The sequence below is a fragment of the Lagopus muta genome, chromosome 5 (assembly GCF_023343835.1).
Source record: "Lagopus muta isolate bLagMut1 chromosome 5, bLagMut1 primary, whole genome shotgun sequence".
Taxonomy (NCBI): Eukaryota; Metazoa; Chordata; class Aves; order Galliformes; family Phasianidae; genus Lagopus; species Lagopus muta.
This window is the reverse complement of record NC_064437.1, coordinates 16,126,536-16,146,269: the sequence shown is the minus strand read 5'-3', so window position 1 is coordinate 16,146,269 and position 19,734 is coordinate 16,126,536. Positions and strand designations below refer to the sequence as shown.

The window sequence follows — 19,734 nt, the reverse complement described above, 5'->3', positions numbered from 1 at the left end:
CAGCCTTCCCCGCTCCGTCGGGCGCGCCGGGAGGCGGCTCCGGAAAGGTCCTCTGGAAAGCGGCAGGTAGGCACCCCCGGTTACTGCGGCGGTGGGGGGGGGAGGGAGGAACGAGGTGAAAAGTGTGGATGGGAAAGTGAAGGAAAGAAAAAGCAGTATGAAAAGAGAAGCTACGACTCCGCCGGGACTCGAACCCGGAACCTTTGAATCCCTTCAACCCTCTAGAAGTCCAATGCGCTATCCATTGCGCCACGGAGCCACCTGTTGGATTCCTCGCGCACCGCCTATGGAGCCTGCGCGCGGCGGCACGGGCGGCAGCGCGGGAACAGCGGCGGGGCTGGGTGCGTTCCGCCCCGGGCGCGTTGTGTTCCGCGCGGTAACGATGGTACTTGTGCAGGGAGCCTCAGCCTGGCTGCTCCTGCCCGGGCTGCCAGCCCCAGGTGGCACCGAGTTCTGGTCGCGGCTGGAGGCAGAACTGCTCTATTGTACCTCAGCCGGTGTTGTGCTTTTGTTAGACACCACTTTTGTTAGAATCTCGCATTTTGTGTAACAGTAATTTAAAAAGTTTCAGTACCTACAATACGAGGAACCAGGAAGCAAATGGTGTAGAATAAGCTCATTATGATACGTGCTTCTTCTGCTATAGCATCAAGGGCTGAGGTACCCTGTGAAACGCACAACCATGGGGACCCAGGCAGTGAAGGCACTGTGTGATGTGCCCCATATGCTGCCCTATAGTCAGCCGGTGTACCTGTGGGCAGCTGTGAGCCAGTGCTTGTTATGGACTGGCTGGTTTTCACACTGCTGCTCGGGATGAGGGGATAACAGAAAGGTCTTGGTTTTAAGCATGATGTTGGAGTTACAGCCCTCAGGGTAACAAAGTCTGATAATCGTAGAATCTTTAGAGTTGGAAGGGACCTCTAAAGGTCATCTGGACCAAAGGAGCCAACAGGCCACCTACGAATCAAAGCTGTACAAGAGTCAGAGGAGGTCTGACTGGATTAACAGGCTCTAGGTCTGTGCAGTCTTGCCATAACTGTTCCATTCTGGACTGAACTTGTTGTGCTTACTCCTGGTAAAGAAATGTTCTGCATTTGCAGATGAAAGAATGCACCAGTTCATTTCTTCACTAAATTTCTTTTGAGTTCTCAGACTGTAATGGCTCAGGCCCTGTGCTTCAAAAAGGAAACAGAACTTTTGCTTTTAAGAATTGAGATGATCCTTGAAATAATAAACTTAAATTCATATCTGTTCTACTCAAACCACTTGTATGTAACTATGAACTGCCATGAATGTTCTCTAGTTTGGAAACTCCTGGCATTTATTGTGGGGCAAACTGAGTGTCCACACACCACCAACGTGCTTTGATACGATGGTAACTTTGTACAACATATCATTAAATGATTGCAGATAGTGTAGAACAGGAGGTTGGATGTAGCCTCCCCCCGTACAGTGAGGAAGCTACATCCAACCTCCTGTTAACGTAGTCGCAAAGTCAACGTTTTGTTTTGGACAGCAGATGGAGCTGCTGAATGAGAAACCTGAAAGAGCTGAGGAAATGGGTTACGTTGAGCAAACGCGACAATTAATCTTTGCTGACTTGGATGGGTCCTTTAGACTTTAGGTCTCCTGTGGCCAGCTGAAGCTCAGTTCTCTTGTAAGCTGTCTTTCATCTTAGCTTCTCTTCAAATTTATGCTCTGTTTCAGGCAGTAGGTGTTTATAGGAGTCTGGCAGTACTGCTTTTAGTTACTGGCAGTTTTCACTGAACAAAGCTGGGTGCTGTTTTGCTAGTTTTAGATGTGAGAAGAAAACTGCAGTAGTAATACTTTGACACAAGAAAGCAAGCGGATCAAAGGCAGGCCGAAAATAGCAGCGCCCCATGGTGCTTTTATGTTGATAATAAAAAAATCCAAATGTTATGAAATTCTTCAAGAGACTTTCTAAAACTTTGGTTTCAGCACTGTTCTCCAGTGGGTATTTGCTTCATAGAATTACTTCATGCTTGATTTATAGATCATTTCTGCTTTGATTTTTTTTTTTTTTCTTGTTCACGTAGCTTAACACTGACAAAGAGCTACGAGTGTGTTGCCGTATAGTCCTGCAGCATTTCACTCATCTTGTATTGGTGCTGTATTTCAGGAGCATTGCTTTGCGTGTGTTTCTGTTGCAAAAAGATAGAGAGCTGCCCAGGTTATTCTAGAAAGGCAGAGTTCTTTCCCTCTGCATTAACGTTTCAGTGTTTATAATAAGCAAAAGTTTGTCACTTCTCCAACTTTCTCATGCAGCTCTTCTCAGTGTTCTTTTGTGCACTTTCCTCGAGTTGCATACTGAGCAAAGTACTGGTGAGGCATTAGCAATGAATGTTCCTAACTACACCAACTCCTGTTGATCTTTGGCCTCTGTATTGGGATTTCTGTTTGCGTGGCAGCTCTCCATTTCTAGTTCAACTTTTTGTTGTATTTGTTGGCTTTTTTGTTGTTGTTGTTTGGTTCTTTGTTGTTGTTGCTGCTGTTTTGTTTGTTTATTTGCTTTGAATAATGAAATCCTAAATTTCATTTACCTTATTGTTCAGTGTGCATTTGTTCTTCTTTGCTTGAGTTTATTTCTTTGGTATCATGAGATTTCATCTAGCTTCTCTTTTGCTATTCATTATTTTCAGAGTGAACAAAGAGATGAGGAACAGGTATTTTTGTCTCAATTGAATCCTCAGATTGGACCCAAAGGGCCAAAACAGTCCCAAAGAGTACAAGCCTAAGTTAATAATCACCAAAGAAAAGGCTGGGTGTGCAAAGTTTTGTTCTTGCCTTTCGTTTTGCAACCTAGATGTAACTATCTGGGTTTTATTTTTAAATTCTTATTTGTAAATTAACATCAAGCTAATGAATACCTACAGAATTCAGTTGTTCCTCTAAAGCTTCTCATAGACGTCACTGTAGCTCAGCTTCTCTTGTGCACAGTTGGTCATCTGTGAGGTAACTTCGACATTTTGAGATGAAACTTTGTCTGGAAAAGCCTTTCTGTATATCCCTTATTTTATTGGTCAGCTTCCATTTATCAAACCTGAGTGGCAAAAGATGTATGATGGAATCTATCCAGAGGGCTCAGCTGCTTTTCAGCAAGCTTCCCTTCTCTTTCATGTGATTTCATTGAATGCTATTGGATGATGAGCTTTTCCTGTTCCCTGTTTATTCTGTTGCTTCCTCAACTCAGTTGCTTGGTTGTTCACTTTGTAAGAACAATGCAGTTGTATTGTCCTAAATAGACCTGACACACTGACACCAACTGTGCTGTCTCTGACATAGTTTACTTACTAAACAAACAGAAAACCCCCAGCAAATGTACAGATTCAGTCTCAAGACTTCAGGAATATTCACGAAGTAGAACGTGTTTCTCTAGCTTCTGTGCTTATTATAGTATTACAAAATATTTAATACATAAATTTTGTTCATAAAGGATTAAAAACAAGAGTTTGAAAATAGAGCTAAAAGATACTGATTCTGAAACAATCAGAACCAATCCTTGCCTTCTGCCACACTGTTTAAATGCACTATTTATTCTCCTTCCTCACTCACACGCTCTTTGAACGATGTGCATGTGTGCAACAAGCACAGGGTTTAAGCAGTGCTGCAGTGCAGGTACTCAGAATGTTTTTTAAACAAACATGCTGGGTTAACTTCTGCTTTCATCTGAGCAACTTTGAATATGACCATACTGAATCAGCTTCGTGAAGTTATTTCAGGGCTATGCTGATGATAGTAGAATTTGGCCTGTAGTGCTTCTTTTCTTGTTGTTACCAACAGAGTGGCACAGTGTTCACTTCAGGTGATTTTTGCTAATCTTTTCTTTGGATAAGTCTGTCATTAATAAACCCAAGCTTTAAGTCCTGTTGTTACCATTCTTTCTGGGAAAAAATGCTTTTAATCTTCAGTGGTTTGGACCCCACATGAATAGAGATAGGAAGATAAAGTGCAGCGGACTCTTGTTTCTTTGATAGAGAATACTCTAAAATTAATGGGATTTGTTTTGTTTCCTACGTTTCTCACTCGAGGGCTGTGTGGGCTATTTATCCTGACAGCTAAAAGCTAGAGTTGGGTTGCTGTGTCCTGCCAGCTGGGTGCCAAGTGTGCCCCTAACAATGGCTGTGTGTGCTCAGCACTACTGCTGGAAAAAACTTGCCAGGCATGTTCCAAAACGATGAAAAGCTTTTAGTCTTAATTAAGTTTTGCTTTTCACTCAGTTGTGAATATAAGTGACTGACTCAGCATAATATGTGAATACTGAATCTGGTCTAATTGCAGAAACAATAGCATATAAAAATCATATCCGTTTGTCAGTTCTTTAATTAAAAATATTACCCAGAACTGTGTTCAGATACTCTTCTCTCTCTCTCTCAACAAGTTTTTACTTGATCTGTTTCAAATGTACGTTGATTTCACTGTACGGGAAACTTTCAGAAAGTTATCTTGCTGTTGCTTTTTGGAGCCAGTAAATGTATTGTGAAGGTTTATTTGTAAATAGGTTTTTCTCTTTGAAATTTCCCTTAATTGAACTGTATCACCACTTGTGAATTTGATTTTGGTAGCTAAATTCACAATGTGTAATATGAGGTAATGGAGTGGCGTAGGACCTGGAGCCAGGACCTGGAGCCAGGAATGCTACCCAAGTGCTTGTCCTTTGCTTACAGCACGGCTCAGCAAGCTGTTTGCATTCACTTGCACTTAGAGAGAGGAGCGTGTCCAGCTCAGCGTTCTGCAGGAGCAGGAGCTGTAGCTCATGGTTTGCCTGAGGAATTGGCCAATTCCCCAGTCAACGCCTGCAGCCTTCTAAATCTACATTCATCTTCTTCTCACTCTTTCACCCCACCTGGCAGGCAGTGATGGAGTGTGCTGCACTTAGGGCTGAGCACCTGGCTCCGTGCAGGCAGAGAGAAGATGCTTGGCGGCTCCTGGCACATCCCCAAAGAAAACAACAGGAAGATGACAAAGCTGGAGTATTACAAAGGAGTTACGTGTGGATGCTGCGGCTCCTTCAGATGAAAAGGAATTGCTAGAGGGACATCATTAGGCCTTAGGTCTGCAGCATTGCTGCATGTGATCTGCCAAATGGCAAACAAAGCTTGCCCCATTTTGTAGCATTTACAGAAACTTTTCTTGTGAAAATGAGCATTCTCTTTTATGCAGGTGGAAATTGGAAATTATTTCTTAGCAAACAGCCAGCGAAGTCTTCTGGTTTATTTATTTATTTTAATAGCTTATGTCCAAGTTTCAGTTCAAGAAAAAAGCAGGAATAGACTGAGTCCTATGTCACTTGGGCAAAAAACATCCCTGAAGGGTGTGTATAAATTGGATGTGAAGGTGATAAATGGTGTGAAGCAGAAGCGTGGGCAGCGTACTGATGGGATGATAGTGAGATGAGAAGGTACTTTTTGGTACTTTGGAAGAAGAGTAAGTAGGAGTGAAGGAGTTTCTGGCTGACAGGTGAGTGACGCACACCGTATTGGTTAATGTGGTTAATATTAACCATATTGGTTAATATTTCTTCTGGAATATAACTCCACTTTTCTCCAGGATCATCTACCACACAGTCATATTCTGTTGTACTTTCTAATTGTGTTACAGCTAGCTATGTTCTGTGTAGATTGAGGAAAAAAATCACGTATGGCAAAGTGTGTTTTTTTCTTATGAAGCTTTTGAACATGGCATGCTTTTTTTGTTGGTTTTCTTTTTTTTAAAATTCTGCTCTTCAGTCTATCAGGGATTATTTTTCTCTGCTTTAACAGCCATAGAGGAAGAATGTTAAACTAGCAAGTGATATTTATAGCTAAACCTTGCTTAATGGTTGTTTCATGTCTTTTCTTCCTTCCAATTTTTGTCTCATAAAATCAGTCACTGAAGTTAATACAACTTATTGCCCTGCAGAATGTAAATGTTCCTCATTTACAATATGAGGAAACAAAATGCTGCTCATCAAAGGCTCTTCTGTGCAGATAGCGCCGACACAAAGACTTCTTTGTGATGATCGTGCAGACTTAGCTCTGCCACTCTAAATCACTACTGAATTTTCCTCAATTCTAGTGTTGCAATAAAATAATGTCCATTTGTTCTTTTGTGGAGCTTTAATTTTATTTCCAAAAATACTGTCAGACAACAATCACTGACTTAACAACTTATAAAAAAAAAAGTCTGCGTTAAGAGTTGATTGGAATTTGCCCATCTAGTCTCTCAGAGAGCTCCTTTTTTTGTGTGGAAGTGGTATCTACTTACATATACAATCATCTTTATTTGTTTGAATTAGTAATGTGTACCAATCATCACTGCAGCAAATCAAAACAAGAAGCTTCCAGTTTCTTTGGTATTTGGAAATCATAGCAATCTGTTCTATTTTGCCTTCTTTTTTCCTCCGTGGAAATAAAATAAATATTATTTTTATTGCAGTGTGTGTTTATGAGTAATATTGTACATATTCCAATTTGCAACCACTAAGATATGAAATCCAGAGGAATAAACTGGAAAAGCCTGAAAGTTCAAAGTGCCGTCGCTGCTCATCTGAAGTCGCAGAGAGACGTGGGTAGAGTTTTACACTGAGACAGTTGCTCAGAGGTGGTTCAATCAGTTTTTCATATATGTGGAATTTTTTTAATGATGAATGTGAATGCTTGTACAATCAGTGAATGTACAGATGCTGTAGTTATGAGGTATACCAGAGAGCTCAGCTACATTGTTATTGCACCAAAGCAGAAAAGACAGGACACTTACCCCTACCCTGGGCTCACTTACGAAACTCCAGCGGAGTGGATCTCCAGAAGAGATCCTTCCCCACTGGTAGCCGGCTCTGAAATGGGTCTAGGAGAGCTGCAGCCAGGCTCCACCCCTACTGGCAGCACAGGTGAATTGCCTTCACCTGTGCTCCTGTGGCTGACTCAGGGCTCACCTCAGGTGATCAATCAGAGGTTCAGGCCGTGACTCAGTAGTTCCCCAACAATGCTATAAATGCTTTAAGTGTTTTGATGACAAAGCTAGTTTGGAAGGGTCACTTTTTGTATTTAGTATTGATTGCAACATAACTGGTGTTATATGGAGAAACAAAATGTAAATAATTACTTTTAAGCAAAGAGACAAATGCTAAGAAGTAACTTTGACCAGCCTGTCAAAAACACAAAGAGTTTCTTAGATAACAGATGGATTGGCTTCTAGTGTTTCTGTATTTCTTTGATTTGCAGCAACAATTCGATGCTTTGGAATAATAGAATCATACTCTTTATTAACATTATGAGCATCTCAGCAGCCAGTGGTGTTACTCAGTGGATTTTTTTTCCTCTGAATTTTAATTCCCTGCACCAGTCAGTGCCAGAGGGTGCCAAAGGGCAACACAATCTTCAGAAATTCCTAGTAGTGTTATGTACGTAATGGACCTTTTCTAAACATGACTGTGTTGATCCTCTCAGCCTTTGCTTGTTTGTGTGTTCACCACTGTTACAGTGTAGTACCAGAACGCTCCTGACTCTGGATTTTTGTGTAATGATAGCAAAGCATTCTTCTCATCAGCAGCTGGCACCATCCAAGACAAATTTTCAAGTATGCAGATAAACTTTCCTACAGCCACAATTCATGTCATGTCCTTGCCTTGCTTGTTCTGTCCTTAGTTAGGGCAGATATGGGGTCAGAGGCTGGGATTTCTGTTTCTACATGCCATGCTTACCAGCAAAAGAAGTTATTATTACTAACTTTGAAATGCATTCATTGTTCTTAGTAAGACTTCATAGTGCAGTTAGTTTTGTAATTTACTTGTTTTTGTGATGACTTTGTTGGATCCACCCATATTCCTCTGTTCACATTTCTTCAAAGTCTTGCAGCTAGTGTGCTTTGAGCAAGGGGAACTAAAGTACAAGTACTATTGACAGAGGCACTTGCATTTTGGGGGCCTGGAAATTTGACTTCAGGAAATGGATGTTGTGCCTTTGTTCCTTGAATGGCAAAAGATTTAAGATGCTTTGAATTACATACACATTGTTTCTTACTATTTTTTAATTTCAGAGATAAAAAACATACCGTACATTATTGTCTTTACTGCTGAAGAACAGCAGTGTATTTCTGAAGCTGGTTTTAGTTCTTGAATCAGCCATAGAAAAATGCAATTTTTGGCTGAAGAATACTCTGACACAGTATTTGTCAGACTTGAGTGATGTAAAATTGTTCAGCAGCTTACAATCGCTGCATTGCCAGGCTGGATTGGTGAAAGTCCCCTGTGTGCAAACGCATTTGATCAAGTTCTTGCCAAGAAGCAAATGCTTCTTTGTGTCTTCTTCTGTGGCCACACTCACTGTTAAACTGAGTTCAAATAATAAACTGTGACAACTAAAATTCTTAAAAGCAACCATTAATTTCAGGCCAATATTTTTTCTTTCTGCCCCAGCAGCAGATCGCAATTAAGAGTCTCAATGCTTGAACACTTGCCTACCTGACTTGTGTTGAAGGTAGGTATCTAAGGGCACTGTTAGTTCCTGCAGGAAGTTACAGCTCCAAATCGTGTGGAGATTATATCATCCTTTGCAGTGGGTTATTTGATTGGAATGATAATTAGATGTATTGCTATGAGCTCTCTGTGTCATACAAAACGGTTTCTGGAAGGGAAGAAGGCAATCTAGTCATTGCTGGAGACTTTTCTCTATATTTTTAATAATTGTTTAATAACTGTTGCTTCATTTATTGAAATAGTATCCTCATATTAGCACTGCTTTCTCAACTGCATCTATCATTTGACTCAAGCATGAAATGAAAAAAAATCAGCGTAGATTTGTTTTGAATCAATTTTCATTTGTTTATTTTAGCAAATCAATGTGTGCGAGTTCATCATCATCCTGATTGTTAACAGTAATTTTTAGAAGAGGTTCAACAGGGTCAGAACTGTCAAATTGGATGTAAGCTTATTAATTTATAGGGAACAGTTGGTGTGGAAACTGGAGACTTTGAGTCTGACTGTTTTCCTTCATACAGGCATGTTTTTAATTTAGTAGTGTTCAGTTAAGAGGAATTAGAACAAAGTTTGATGACATTTTCTCTAGCTTCTTCAATAATGTGAAGCGTTTCTTTTAGACATCTTTCATCTGGCTGTGAAATCAAAAAGATTAATATTTACTTCTACTTGGATCATCTGCAGGAAATAAAAGTTCATAAACAACTCAGAAAATCAATTAGATATCAATATATCAAATGCAAATCAAGTGAACTTTCCAGCATTTAGAGCAGTGACCTTCAACCTGACTTTGAGTCAAGAATTTCTGTTTCCAAGGCTGCTCATTCTTTATGCCAGTATTTTCCTGGCAAAATGTATGGATCTTTTGTGGTGTGTTGTTTGATGGAGAATGAATGAAGCCCCTCTGGCATATTTATCCTGCTATCTCACTTGGGTTTGAACTATTTTGCCAGAAGAGAAAGTTCAGTGCTCTCACTTGCTAGTCCCTTCATTGTTGCTACAGGAGCTCCTTGTTGCATGAATATTTTTTTCAACTATAGAAACTAGCAGTGTTTTTGGAGAGTCAGTAAAAGTTGAACGGTTTTGAACAATAGCCAACATTTACAGAGTATTGTATAGCTGTGATTTTGAAGCTGTCATCAGCAGTATTTTGTATCTTAGAATGAGAGGAAACATCACGTTTCATTTCATCAGTACAGTCTTTTTTAGTTTGCTTGGTCTCTTTGTGTTCTCCTTGTCTCACACAGTTGAAATCGGGGGTGTCTGAAACATTATTTTAACACTGATATAACTGGTAAAGTATACTGAGAAATGGTCTTCCTTCTTTTTATCTGTTTATTTTATTATTTATTATTGTTTACAAACGCAGATACTTTTTAAAAAGATAAATACTGCTATCCCATATGAAGCTTCTTAATTTGCAAATCTGTGATGGTGTCTTTTGTTTGCTACACATAAAGCATTGACAAAAGTTTATACGTAATTATTAAAAGGCTTTCCATTAAAACAATTAATTTGAGTTTGTAATTAGACCCAAGAGAGGGTGATTTTACTAAGACAATTGAAATTGCATGTAGATTCTGGTTCTAAGTGTATATTTACAATGTATGTATTTTGGTTTGCATGTGAAACTAATTTGCAGATCCAGAAATATGTGTAAAAACCTAATTGATGCACATCTTGTTAACAGAGTAAAAAGCAATCTCCATTTCAGATATTCTCTAGTGGGAATACGTGCCACTTCTTTTATAGGGAAGAGCCATTTTTTGTGCAATTATCTGTGACTGGATTATCTCATAGAAGTGCCTTGTATTTATTAACCTCTTGTTAGGTTTGATAGCTTGCTAAGAAAATAAAAGAACCCTGTTTTAGTGAATGCACTTACAGAATGCACTGCGCAGACGTAGTTTTTGGGAGGACAGAACAGACGGTTTTACAGATTATCTTTCTTGAATTAATTATCCAAGAAATAGCAAGGCAATAACCTGTATCACCTTATTACAACGTAATCGATTTTATTTGAGTAAATTATTACTATAAAGAAAATGCATTATTATTTACCATGAAGACTTTTATCATTGAAGTTCCACTGAACTGTCCACTGTCCACTGAAGATCCTGCTAAATGTGAGCTGGCTTGTGCGCGTCTACACTTCACATTGTTGACTGATAGCTGGAGTGATTGTCTCCATTGATGCTCCTTCTCTGTGCTCAGATGAAGTTAGCACTGCAAAACGTGTGGAAGCCTTGACATACATCTGTAGGGAGAGCTGTTGTCATTAATGAACTGCAACAGTGATTATGGGATAGCTGCACCAGTCCTCTAAACTGGTAACTGAATATTCCATTCCAGCAGAGACCTTTTGTGCTGGTCTCTATAACAGCGCCTCTTTTCTCTAGAATGAGACATCCAGAATTCTTAACTTCTGTACAGTAGAAGTTTAAATAGAAATACCAAAATGGCTTTTAATATCTGTCTTTAATCCAGAATCACTTCATTTCCATTCCCATCTCCATTTGATGCTTTTCCTTCAGCAGTGTTATATATATAATATATATATATATTGGTTTGAGGACCAATGTCTTTTTGATTGCTTCTTCAGAAATTCTTTTTGAGATTGTTGGTAAAAATCCACTGGAAGTTTTGTGTTATCATGGATGTAAAGTGGCAGAAACTTTGATGTTTTATTAAGCAGTTAAAAGGTTAAAAAGGGGGAGATTTTCAATCTAAAATGTCACTGTCAATAATGGATTGAGATGCTGTTATTTTGAAATCAATGATCCATTTGCTTGTATGAACCCAGAAGGTTGTATTTCAGTAATTTACTTTCCTGTCTTTTTCTCACCCAGCATCATGATTGTTCAGAATATTAATGATTTAAAAAACAAAATAATTTTAAAAAGAAAACAAAAAAAACCCCCACAACTCTATTCTTAAGTGTCTACTAAGAACTAACAACATTACATTTTAAAACTATCTTGAGGAAGGCATCACTTCAGAGATTCAGTCAACTTGGTCTAATCCGACCATGGAGTGAGTTTGTTTTTGTTTTGTTTTTAAGAACAGAGACAAAATATGTTTATTAAGGAAAAAAAAAAGGGAAAATTATTATTTAGCCACAAATTTACAGACTTTTCCCCTTGTAAAACTGCACTACTGCTGTTGTGATGGGGGAAAATAAAAAGAAAAAAAAAAAAAAGAAAATTTTAATCATTCTGCTGTGTCATTTTTTCCTGTAATCATGCTTTACTTCTGGCTTAGAGATCTTTTCGTTTTCCACTCTCTTTACCAACTTCAGCTTAAAAGCTTTTTGATTCCTTTTTCATCTTTTGTCAGCTTCTCTTTCTATTTCTGCATTTCTCTACACCTTTCTTTTTACAGTGGTGTTTTTTCCTGCACTTCAAAAACACTGCTAGAAAGGTATCTAGTTAGATTTTAGAAAGAATTCATTAGAAGTGGAGGAGTCCACGAACCTGTAACATGGAAAATGAAAGAGGGTGAGAGCAAAAAGCCCTTTAGTTTTCACTTGATATAACATAAAATTTCTGATGAGGAGTTTATCCAGTAACTGCAAGATTACAGGTGTTGTGTAATCAAGAGCAAAGTAGTGCAGGTGCTAGAAGCCCAGTGCTACACCTGAAATGCATCAAGTTTAGTGCAATCAGAATACACTTGTGTACACTCAACAGGTATTTATATGTTGGAGCAAATGCAGAGCTTGGCTGAAGCAGTAAACTTTGTTTGCTCCTGATTTTCTTACGTTACACTTCACTGAAGTTCTACTGGATGATGTCCTATAGCACAGCGGTGGAGAATGTTCTATCTCTGCTGCTACTGCAGCCGATGCTGCACAATGTGGTGAGGCAAGGCTGGAAAGACTTCTGTTGAAGAGGCTGAACGCACGGCGCTGTGTGAATGGAAGCTTGGTATGCAGTGTGCCACAGTACAGAACTCAGCAGGTAAGGGAAGCCTAACAGTGGTGACTGCAAAATTAATGGAATCACACCTGAAGCTTCTGTTTTAAAGTTGTGATTTGAATGCAGTAACAATGAAATATAAGAGGAGAACAGAAAGGGACTGGGAAAAAAAATCCTTTGGGCAATCTGCAGAAAGACTGACAGAAGTGTGTTGTGTAGTCAGCCCCTTTATGAGGCAAAAGTTTGCTACTGTAAGAGTAATTAAAAATTATTTGAACAAATTTGAATTGGCGTACTAAGTTTAGGCTGGCTTAGTACTTTTCATTACCTATCTGTAAGGCTTTGAGAATCCTGGTGCTGCATTTGCATCTTCAAAAGGAAAATGAACAGTTTTTTGTTTCTTTTTTTATCAGACTTGCCTCATGTTCACAGAAATATGACTGGTAGCATTTTTGCAAGTAAATTCTGTTGATTCAAAGAAATTCCTGATTCTCAGTGTTTACTCCATAGAGAACCCAAATATAATAACATCTTAGCTAGCTATTTGCATCATGAGAGATAATAAAAAAATAACTTGTTACATTTTGCATGCACAATGCTGGAAGTTAGTAGAGGCTCTTATAAGCTTATAGACGTGTTAAGATCGCTGATGAGATTATGAGATTCCCATAAAGCACCTTTTAAACTGTTGCAGATGTTAGCTCAAGCTTTAATGTTACTCAGGATTATTTCTTACTGTTAGCTCTCTCAATGCAAGTTAACATTCTGTTATGTTCTGTTGAGCTCTAGCCCTAAATGTCCTGTCTCCATTTAGAGGAGTGAGAGAACTTCCATCTAAAATTAAAACAGAACTTAGTGCAAGACTACATTTATTGCAACTTGTGACCAGTGTTCTACTGATCATTCTCACTGAACACTGTAATTTATTTTTATAAGCCTATCAGCTTCATCATCATCATCTTCATTCATCATCATTCACCTTCATCATGCTAATCTTCAGCTCCTTTTCTTATGTAATTAGAAGTTGATTTAAAAAAAAAAAAAGTGAACAATGATTTTACTTTCTAAGGGCATTGAATTTTGCAACTACTTTTCCTGGACAGTTCTCATTTTGTTATCTTTGCTACATGCCTGGATATCTTGAGCAGCAGAGGTATTCTGCCTTTCACCATTATAAGAAATAACGTTGGGATTTTTATTTAAGAAAAGAGCATTTTAGCTTGTGTTCTCTAAGGAAGAAATCTTTTTATTTCAAAATATGGTGGCTTCCTCCCATTTGATTATGTTGGCCAGTGATGCCAATATGGAAGCTCCCACCAACATTCCATTACATACTGTTACTGTGTGACAGATGGCAGCAGAAGGGACGGCCTGACAGAATGGTGTCTGACATAGAAGGGTGTATGGAGCAAAGGTGTGTCATTGAATTCCTCTATGTGGGAAAAAATGGAACCCGTTGAAATTAATTGCCTCTTGCTGAATGTTGATGGAGACCACACAGTGGATGTGAGCACAGTGAGGCAGTGGGTGGTGCATTTCAGCAATGACGACAACGAGTCTTCTCCACTGGTGCAGGTTTTTATGAGCATGGCATGCAGGTTCTTGTTCATTGCTGGCAAAAATGCATTGCTCGTGGTGTTGACTGTGTTGGAAAATAGTGTTTTGTAGCTGAGAATTTTCTTTACAGTTATTGTGCTCTTCATATCTGTTGTAGTTTCCTTGGAAATTAATAGGAGGCATTACTTTCAGAGGAATCTACATAATACAGTGCACTATAAAAAGTTACAAAATAAGCCTTTTACATTAAAATGAAAGCACCATGGCTCAGTAGAAATTTGTATATTATGTTTTTTTAAGTCTTATCATGAAATGTGTTTTGTCGCTAGGACTCTATTGGTTGTATGAGTTTTGGTACGTAACTGGACCGGTTATCTACATGAGTTGTCACTGCCCAGTCTTCTGGTTAGCGCCTCTTTTGCTTAATCTATTATTTAAGTGAATAGAAGAAGTATACATTGGGTCTGTCCTTAAAATTGTATAACAAAAATCAACAAAACTGGGTGTACAAATGGCTTAGGGAAGTGGACTGGGCATGGCTTTGCAGTTTGGGGTACTAGGCTAATGGGGATGAGTGAGAGGGAAGGAAGGAAGGGAGTGTTGCTAACCACAACTTGGGGCAGCTAAGCAGTAAGTGTACACGAGAGCAGTGGGAGTTTGCAGAATAGAGAGGCCAAAAACTATTTGGCTATTGCAGGAAAAGAGAAACCAAACTAAGTTCAAATTTTGTTCTAATCCACTTCAGTGCAAAATCACCTGGGTTTGTTCAAACCACATTTAACAGCAGCTCAAGTTAAAATGGTTGATTTAGCACAGGTGCATGAAGAGCGCCAACACAATCCAGCTTTCTGCTGTTATGCTGCGTTAGACAGCTGCATAGGAACATAATGATTGGCATCTTGTAAAATGTGCATATATTTGGCCAGTAGCCATAATTTAGCAAACATGCACCTGAGCTCTATTTCATTAATTATAGTGCTGTCAGTTTGATTTTTATCGTAAGTCTAATTTGTTAGATAAGATAGCACTCAATTCCTAGCATTAATTCATCACGTGATAATTTCTGACTTAGAAAAAGTTATGTTTCTTGTAGGGTAACTTGAAGGATCTAAGTTTACCATAAAAAGTTGAAGCTCCAGAAGGCAAATAAAAAGAATATATTTATTGTTATTGAATAGTATATGTTTTTTTTTGACTATTTGAGTGAAACATTTGAAAACAAATGAACACTCTGGACGGGGGAGCTGATTTTTGTCTTCTAAAAGAGGACCATTTCACACACAAGCTGTTTTACAGTTAGATGGATCAAACACTGACTCTGCACAACAGAGATTAATAACTTCAGAGTTGGTATAGCTGAGGAATTGGAAAGAGAAGGGCTGGAACATTGCAAATTGGATTAATATACAGTGAAATTGTAGCTTGGAATCAGAATGGTTCTTTCATTTTTCTCTTGAGCCCCTCACTCCACAGAGAGCTCAGCTTGCCAGCTGTAACCAGATTTCTCATTAAGGGATACATGCATTTACGGCTGGTTACTGTTAGGTGCGTTACAGACTGTTCAAGCTGAGAAACAGCTGTGCAGTCTTTTTGTCAGCGTGCGCTGGCTCAGGTTCAGCATGGCACTACCAGCAGTCAGGCTGCTTCAAGTTGGCTTCAGGTGCAGGTGGAAAGAATGTTCATCTACTACGAAAGACTACACAGAGAGATATAAAGAGGAAAGACAAACTAGGCTGTAGTTATTAACTCTTTCTGTTCAAGAGTTTGATGGTTTTAGTTGTAATAATTCATGTAACTGGAATCTGCGTTACATAAATACATAAATATTACAATTAGCCCTAGACTTCAAACTATGTGCTAAGATGGATGTGCTGAATGAATTTGGAAGTTTGGACTAATCTTTTCTGGTGAGATGTTAGGTTCATTAATACTTGGTTGTATAGTTGCTGTCAGATCACCTGCCAGGCCAAGTCTGATCTGCACGAATGCCTACCTTTTCTGTCAATGAACAAGCATATGCACTACAGCATTCATGTTAACTTTAGGCTAGTTGTGGGAAGATGGACAGGAACAACTCAAGTCACAGATATAGCTGATATTTTGCTGATATGCTGGTTCAGACAGATGATTAAACTCTGGAAGAGCAAAATAGTTCTTTGAACTAATTTGCACTAGCAGAGTAGGCCCACAATTGAACTTAAGTGCTAGAGCATCTGTGTGGAATTAGGCCAAAAGCAAATCAGTGTCTTCACAGTACAACCTTGTGCTTATAAAAACGATGTAAGAACATACGTATGCAGAAATTACTACCCCAGCTTTTGGTAATTCATGGCTTAAGGATTTTCAGAGATTGTTGTTGCCTCTGTATATCCAATAGTCCACTATCATTTATTTGTTTTCCCCATGCATGTTGTCTTTTCAGCTTGTTTATACTTTTGCTACCCAAAGCATCTGTGGCAGTATATTCCCTCATTGAACATGAGTTGTGTGCGGTACTGCAGCTGCTGTTTTAGGACTTCTGCTTAGAAAAACCACAGTTGTTACGGAGAAAGCTGCACTTCTCTTTTGTGAGGAATATAAATGAGGAACGTTAGTCTGTGTATTCCGTGAGTGTCACGTTAAAAATGATGAAGCACTATCTTGGTCAAAAGTTGTCTCTTGTGTGCTGTTGGTAAGAGGTATTGGCTACAACAGAAAATACCTGTTTTGAAATCTGATGTAGCTAAGTCCTTGTAGCGTTATTTGTGAAATAATGGAAGACAGAACTGTATCACCAGAAGATAACTGAATAGATATATTCCATATAATTGAGTTATTCTGACAAAATGGTCTGAGTAAGATGTTAAGGACATGCAGTTGAATTAGTTATGGATGAAATCTTAATTTGCTGTGTGGTTGCTGAGTCAGTATGCTTTTAAATCCCTACTGTTATTTTGTAGACTCTATCTTTACACAAACATTGGCCAGAATAACACAAACAAATCGAGTAATGTTTTATCTTTCTTTCTGTACAGTCTGTAATAGATTTGTTAACTTCAGACTGAACTAAAAACTCAGGTTGTAAGTGTCACTTTGGAGCCTAGGCTGCCTACAATATTTACACTAACGATTTCAGAGAATTCATATCCTTAATTTCCTCACAACATTTGGTCAGAATTTTACCAAAAATGTTTTGATTCCGAAAGAGAAAACAATAATTTGAACGAGGAAACATGAAGCAAGTGCGGGTTTAAAATAAGTGAATGACAGTACTGCATCTCCTAGTGTCTGCTCTGAACTATTTCTTTTTTTTAAATTTAAAATAAAAAGAAAAGCCCTCTCCTCTAGGTTCAGGCTGAACTTGGATGTCCGTGAGGGTTTGAGCTCTTTGACATGGAATTGGCTGAACAGAGCAGTCTATTCAGATAAATGCAGGGGATTCATTCACATGGAAATCATTCTTGGCACGGTTGATACAAAGCATGAGTAAGAGGAAACTGAGAGGAGGCACAGAGGGCTGCGCTGCCAGCAAGAGTAAGTCGGCAGAGCTTCATTATTTGCAGTACGTGTAAGTTACTTTATATTAGATCAGTCTGGCCCAGAATGTTAGGAGGTAGTGGTGAATCGTAGTTTTATAATGAGATTACTTCAAGTTCATTTGAAGCCTGATTCTTATTTATATGTGTAAATAAACAGCGTTTAATAATGTTGAAACCTAACAGCATACTTGAAAGTGATTTTCATTTTAAACTTTCTTAAAGGCCCTTAGTGCTGAGAAGTTGCCATGAGTCTAGTTTAAAGCAGTAACAAAGGTAAGACAAAAATGAAGAGCTAACCAGTACCAGCAGAAACCTGGTATTCCACATAGGAAAACTACATTTTCTGAATTTTGCTATATCAGATGTGCCTTCACAAGGAGGAGTTGTCATCATGTGCTGGCACTGTAAGAATATCAGGCTTGTGCTATAGTTATTTCAAATATTTATGGAAAATGTAATTACAGTTATGATGTGAAAGATCTGTAACGTTTGGGTGTATGTGACTGGATTGTTTTACTTACTGCTAAATGGTATCAATATAGATGTGAAATGCAGTTTGCAGAGTGGAAAAGCAAACTTACATTTGTCATTTAGGTCAAAAATTGAATGCACTTCCTAGAAATTACAATTTATTTTGAATTTCATGTTTTTCAAGAATATTGTGTTCTGGAAGTACCTGTTCAAAGCAAACCAGCAAATGAAAGAGTTTGTTCCCCTTCCTCACGTAAGAATGTTTTCCCTGCCTGGAAGATTCCTCAAAGAAATTTTTTTGTGGTGTGCACATTACATGCTGAGATTTTCTGATCGCTGTTATGACACAAGATGCACTTTGATGCTTCCATGCTTGTCATCCATAGCGTGCAGTATTTTCACAATGAAAAAATCCAGCCTACAATAAAGCAAGCAGTATATTTGTGTATTCTAGTGGAGGTTGAGGGACTTCACAACAGGATCTGAGTTAGCCAGTTTGTTTTGTAACAGACTGTGAAGTGGGTAAATTCCAACGATTTTTGCAGTGAAATGATGCATGTGTATTTAACTTTTTCCAGAGTCTTGACATGTTTCAGAGTTGACCATTGAGTTGAAATTCATAGTGGCTCCCAAATAATGTGTGGGACGTAGTGAAACTTATTCCAATTTAAACACTTTTAAAATATTTCTAGGTACATATTGCACTTTAACACAGGTAATATCTCTGTTATGTATTACCTTTCTGCAGGACAAGTATTTTGGACTTTATAGTTTGTTTGTTCAAAAATATAAACAACATAAACTTATTTCCAGTGTTCCAGGACTTAGAAAAAGACTAAACAGCTTCACTGCCTGACACAAAGCAACACAGACTCTTTTCTGACTGTAATGCATCAGCCATCAGGCAGATTTTCCTCATATGTTCAGGGCAGACAAATGTGTTACAACAAGTGGTTTGTTGCTGGAAAGTCATCCTTCCAGTTAGTTTATAAAGATCTAACAAGCAAATTCTTTTCCTGAATGCTGGATGAGAGGAAATTCTTCAAATACAAAGTGGTATCAAAAATGTAAGACTGAAGTTACTGCGTGTCTGAACACGACCAGTTTCTGCTTGTGGCATCACTGCTCTGAATAGAAATGTTTAGCTTGTAAGTTATAGATTTAGAAATGGACATTCTTGAATTCATTTAGCATATGCTCAAACTTGCAAATAGAAATCTCTTCATAAACTCAACAGTTTTTGGAAGTTTAAGTGTTTGTTTATATAGATCTTGCGTAACTGCTTAAACAGAGCACTGAAGTTTGGATAATGTTTAGTGTATCTGTTTTTTTGTCTTCCTATGTCTGTCATGCTTGTCTTTTATTGACCATCTTTTTATTTCATTTCAAAAGTTGAAGAAAAAGTGACAAATATTTTTACTTTTTTCAAATTTTACTTTTTTAAAATACGAACAACATCTCCAAATTCTAGCAGTCTCTCTTATGCTTTTCTCATAGACATGCTCAGTTACTCTGTTAGTTGTTCACTTTTACTGTGTTCTCATCTTGGACAAACACCCTCCACAGAATCATAAAAATAATGTATATACAACTTCCAACTACCCTCTGACTAAGAAATTATTAATCTCTTTGGCCTTAACGATAGGACTTGCATGCTACCAAGTGCTTTCTGTGTTATTCAGTCATTTCAGTATTCAAGAGCAATAGTATTGTAGTGGAGGTTTTGTTTTTCGGAGTCAAAAGCATTGTGAAAGAATAGCTAATGAAGCAATTAGTCACTTCTGACTGGCTGGCACAG

At 38.3% G+C, this 19,734-nt stretch overlaps 1 protein-coding gene and 1 non-coding gene across 3 annotated transcripts in view; one reads left to right on the top strand and one right to left on the bottom strand.

Moving 5' to 3' along the window:
* Positions 1-173: 173 nt before the first annotated feature.
* On the bottom strand, positions 174-259 carry TRNAR-UCU (transfer RNA arginine (anticodon UCU)). The gene is given in 2 exon segments: positions 174-209; positions 223-259. It is a non-coding gene; the product is annotated as a tRNA-Arg (tRNA).
* Positions 260-12,181: 11,922 nt separating this feature from the next.
* BCAR3 (BCAR3 adaptor protein, NSP family member) overlaps positions 12,182-19,734 on the top strand; it is a 71,093-nt gene continuing 63,540 nt past the window's right edge. Inside the window, exon 1 of one of the 2 annotated variants that reach the window (XM_048946922.1) lies at positions 12,182-12,432. In XM_048946922.1, coding sequence (XP_048802879.1) covers positions 12,402-12,432 — 31 coding nt within the window. In that variant the 5' untranslated portion in view covers positions 12,182-12,401. Of the gene's footprint in view, positions 12,433-17,393; positions 17,461-19,734 lie in introns of those variants that run through there. The other variant, XM_048946921.1, reaches the window with a different exon arrangement.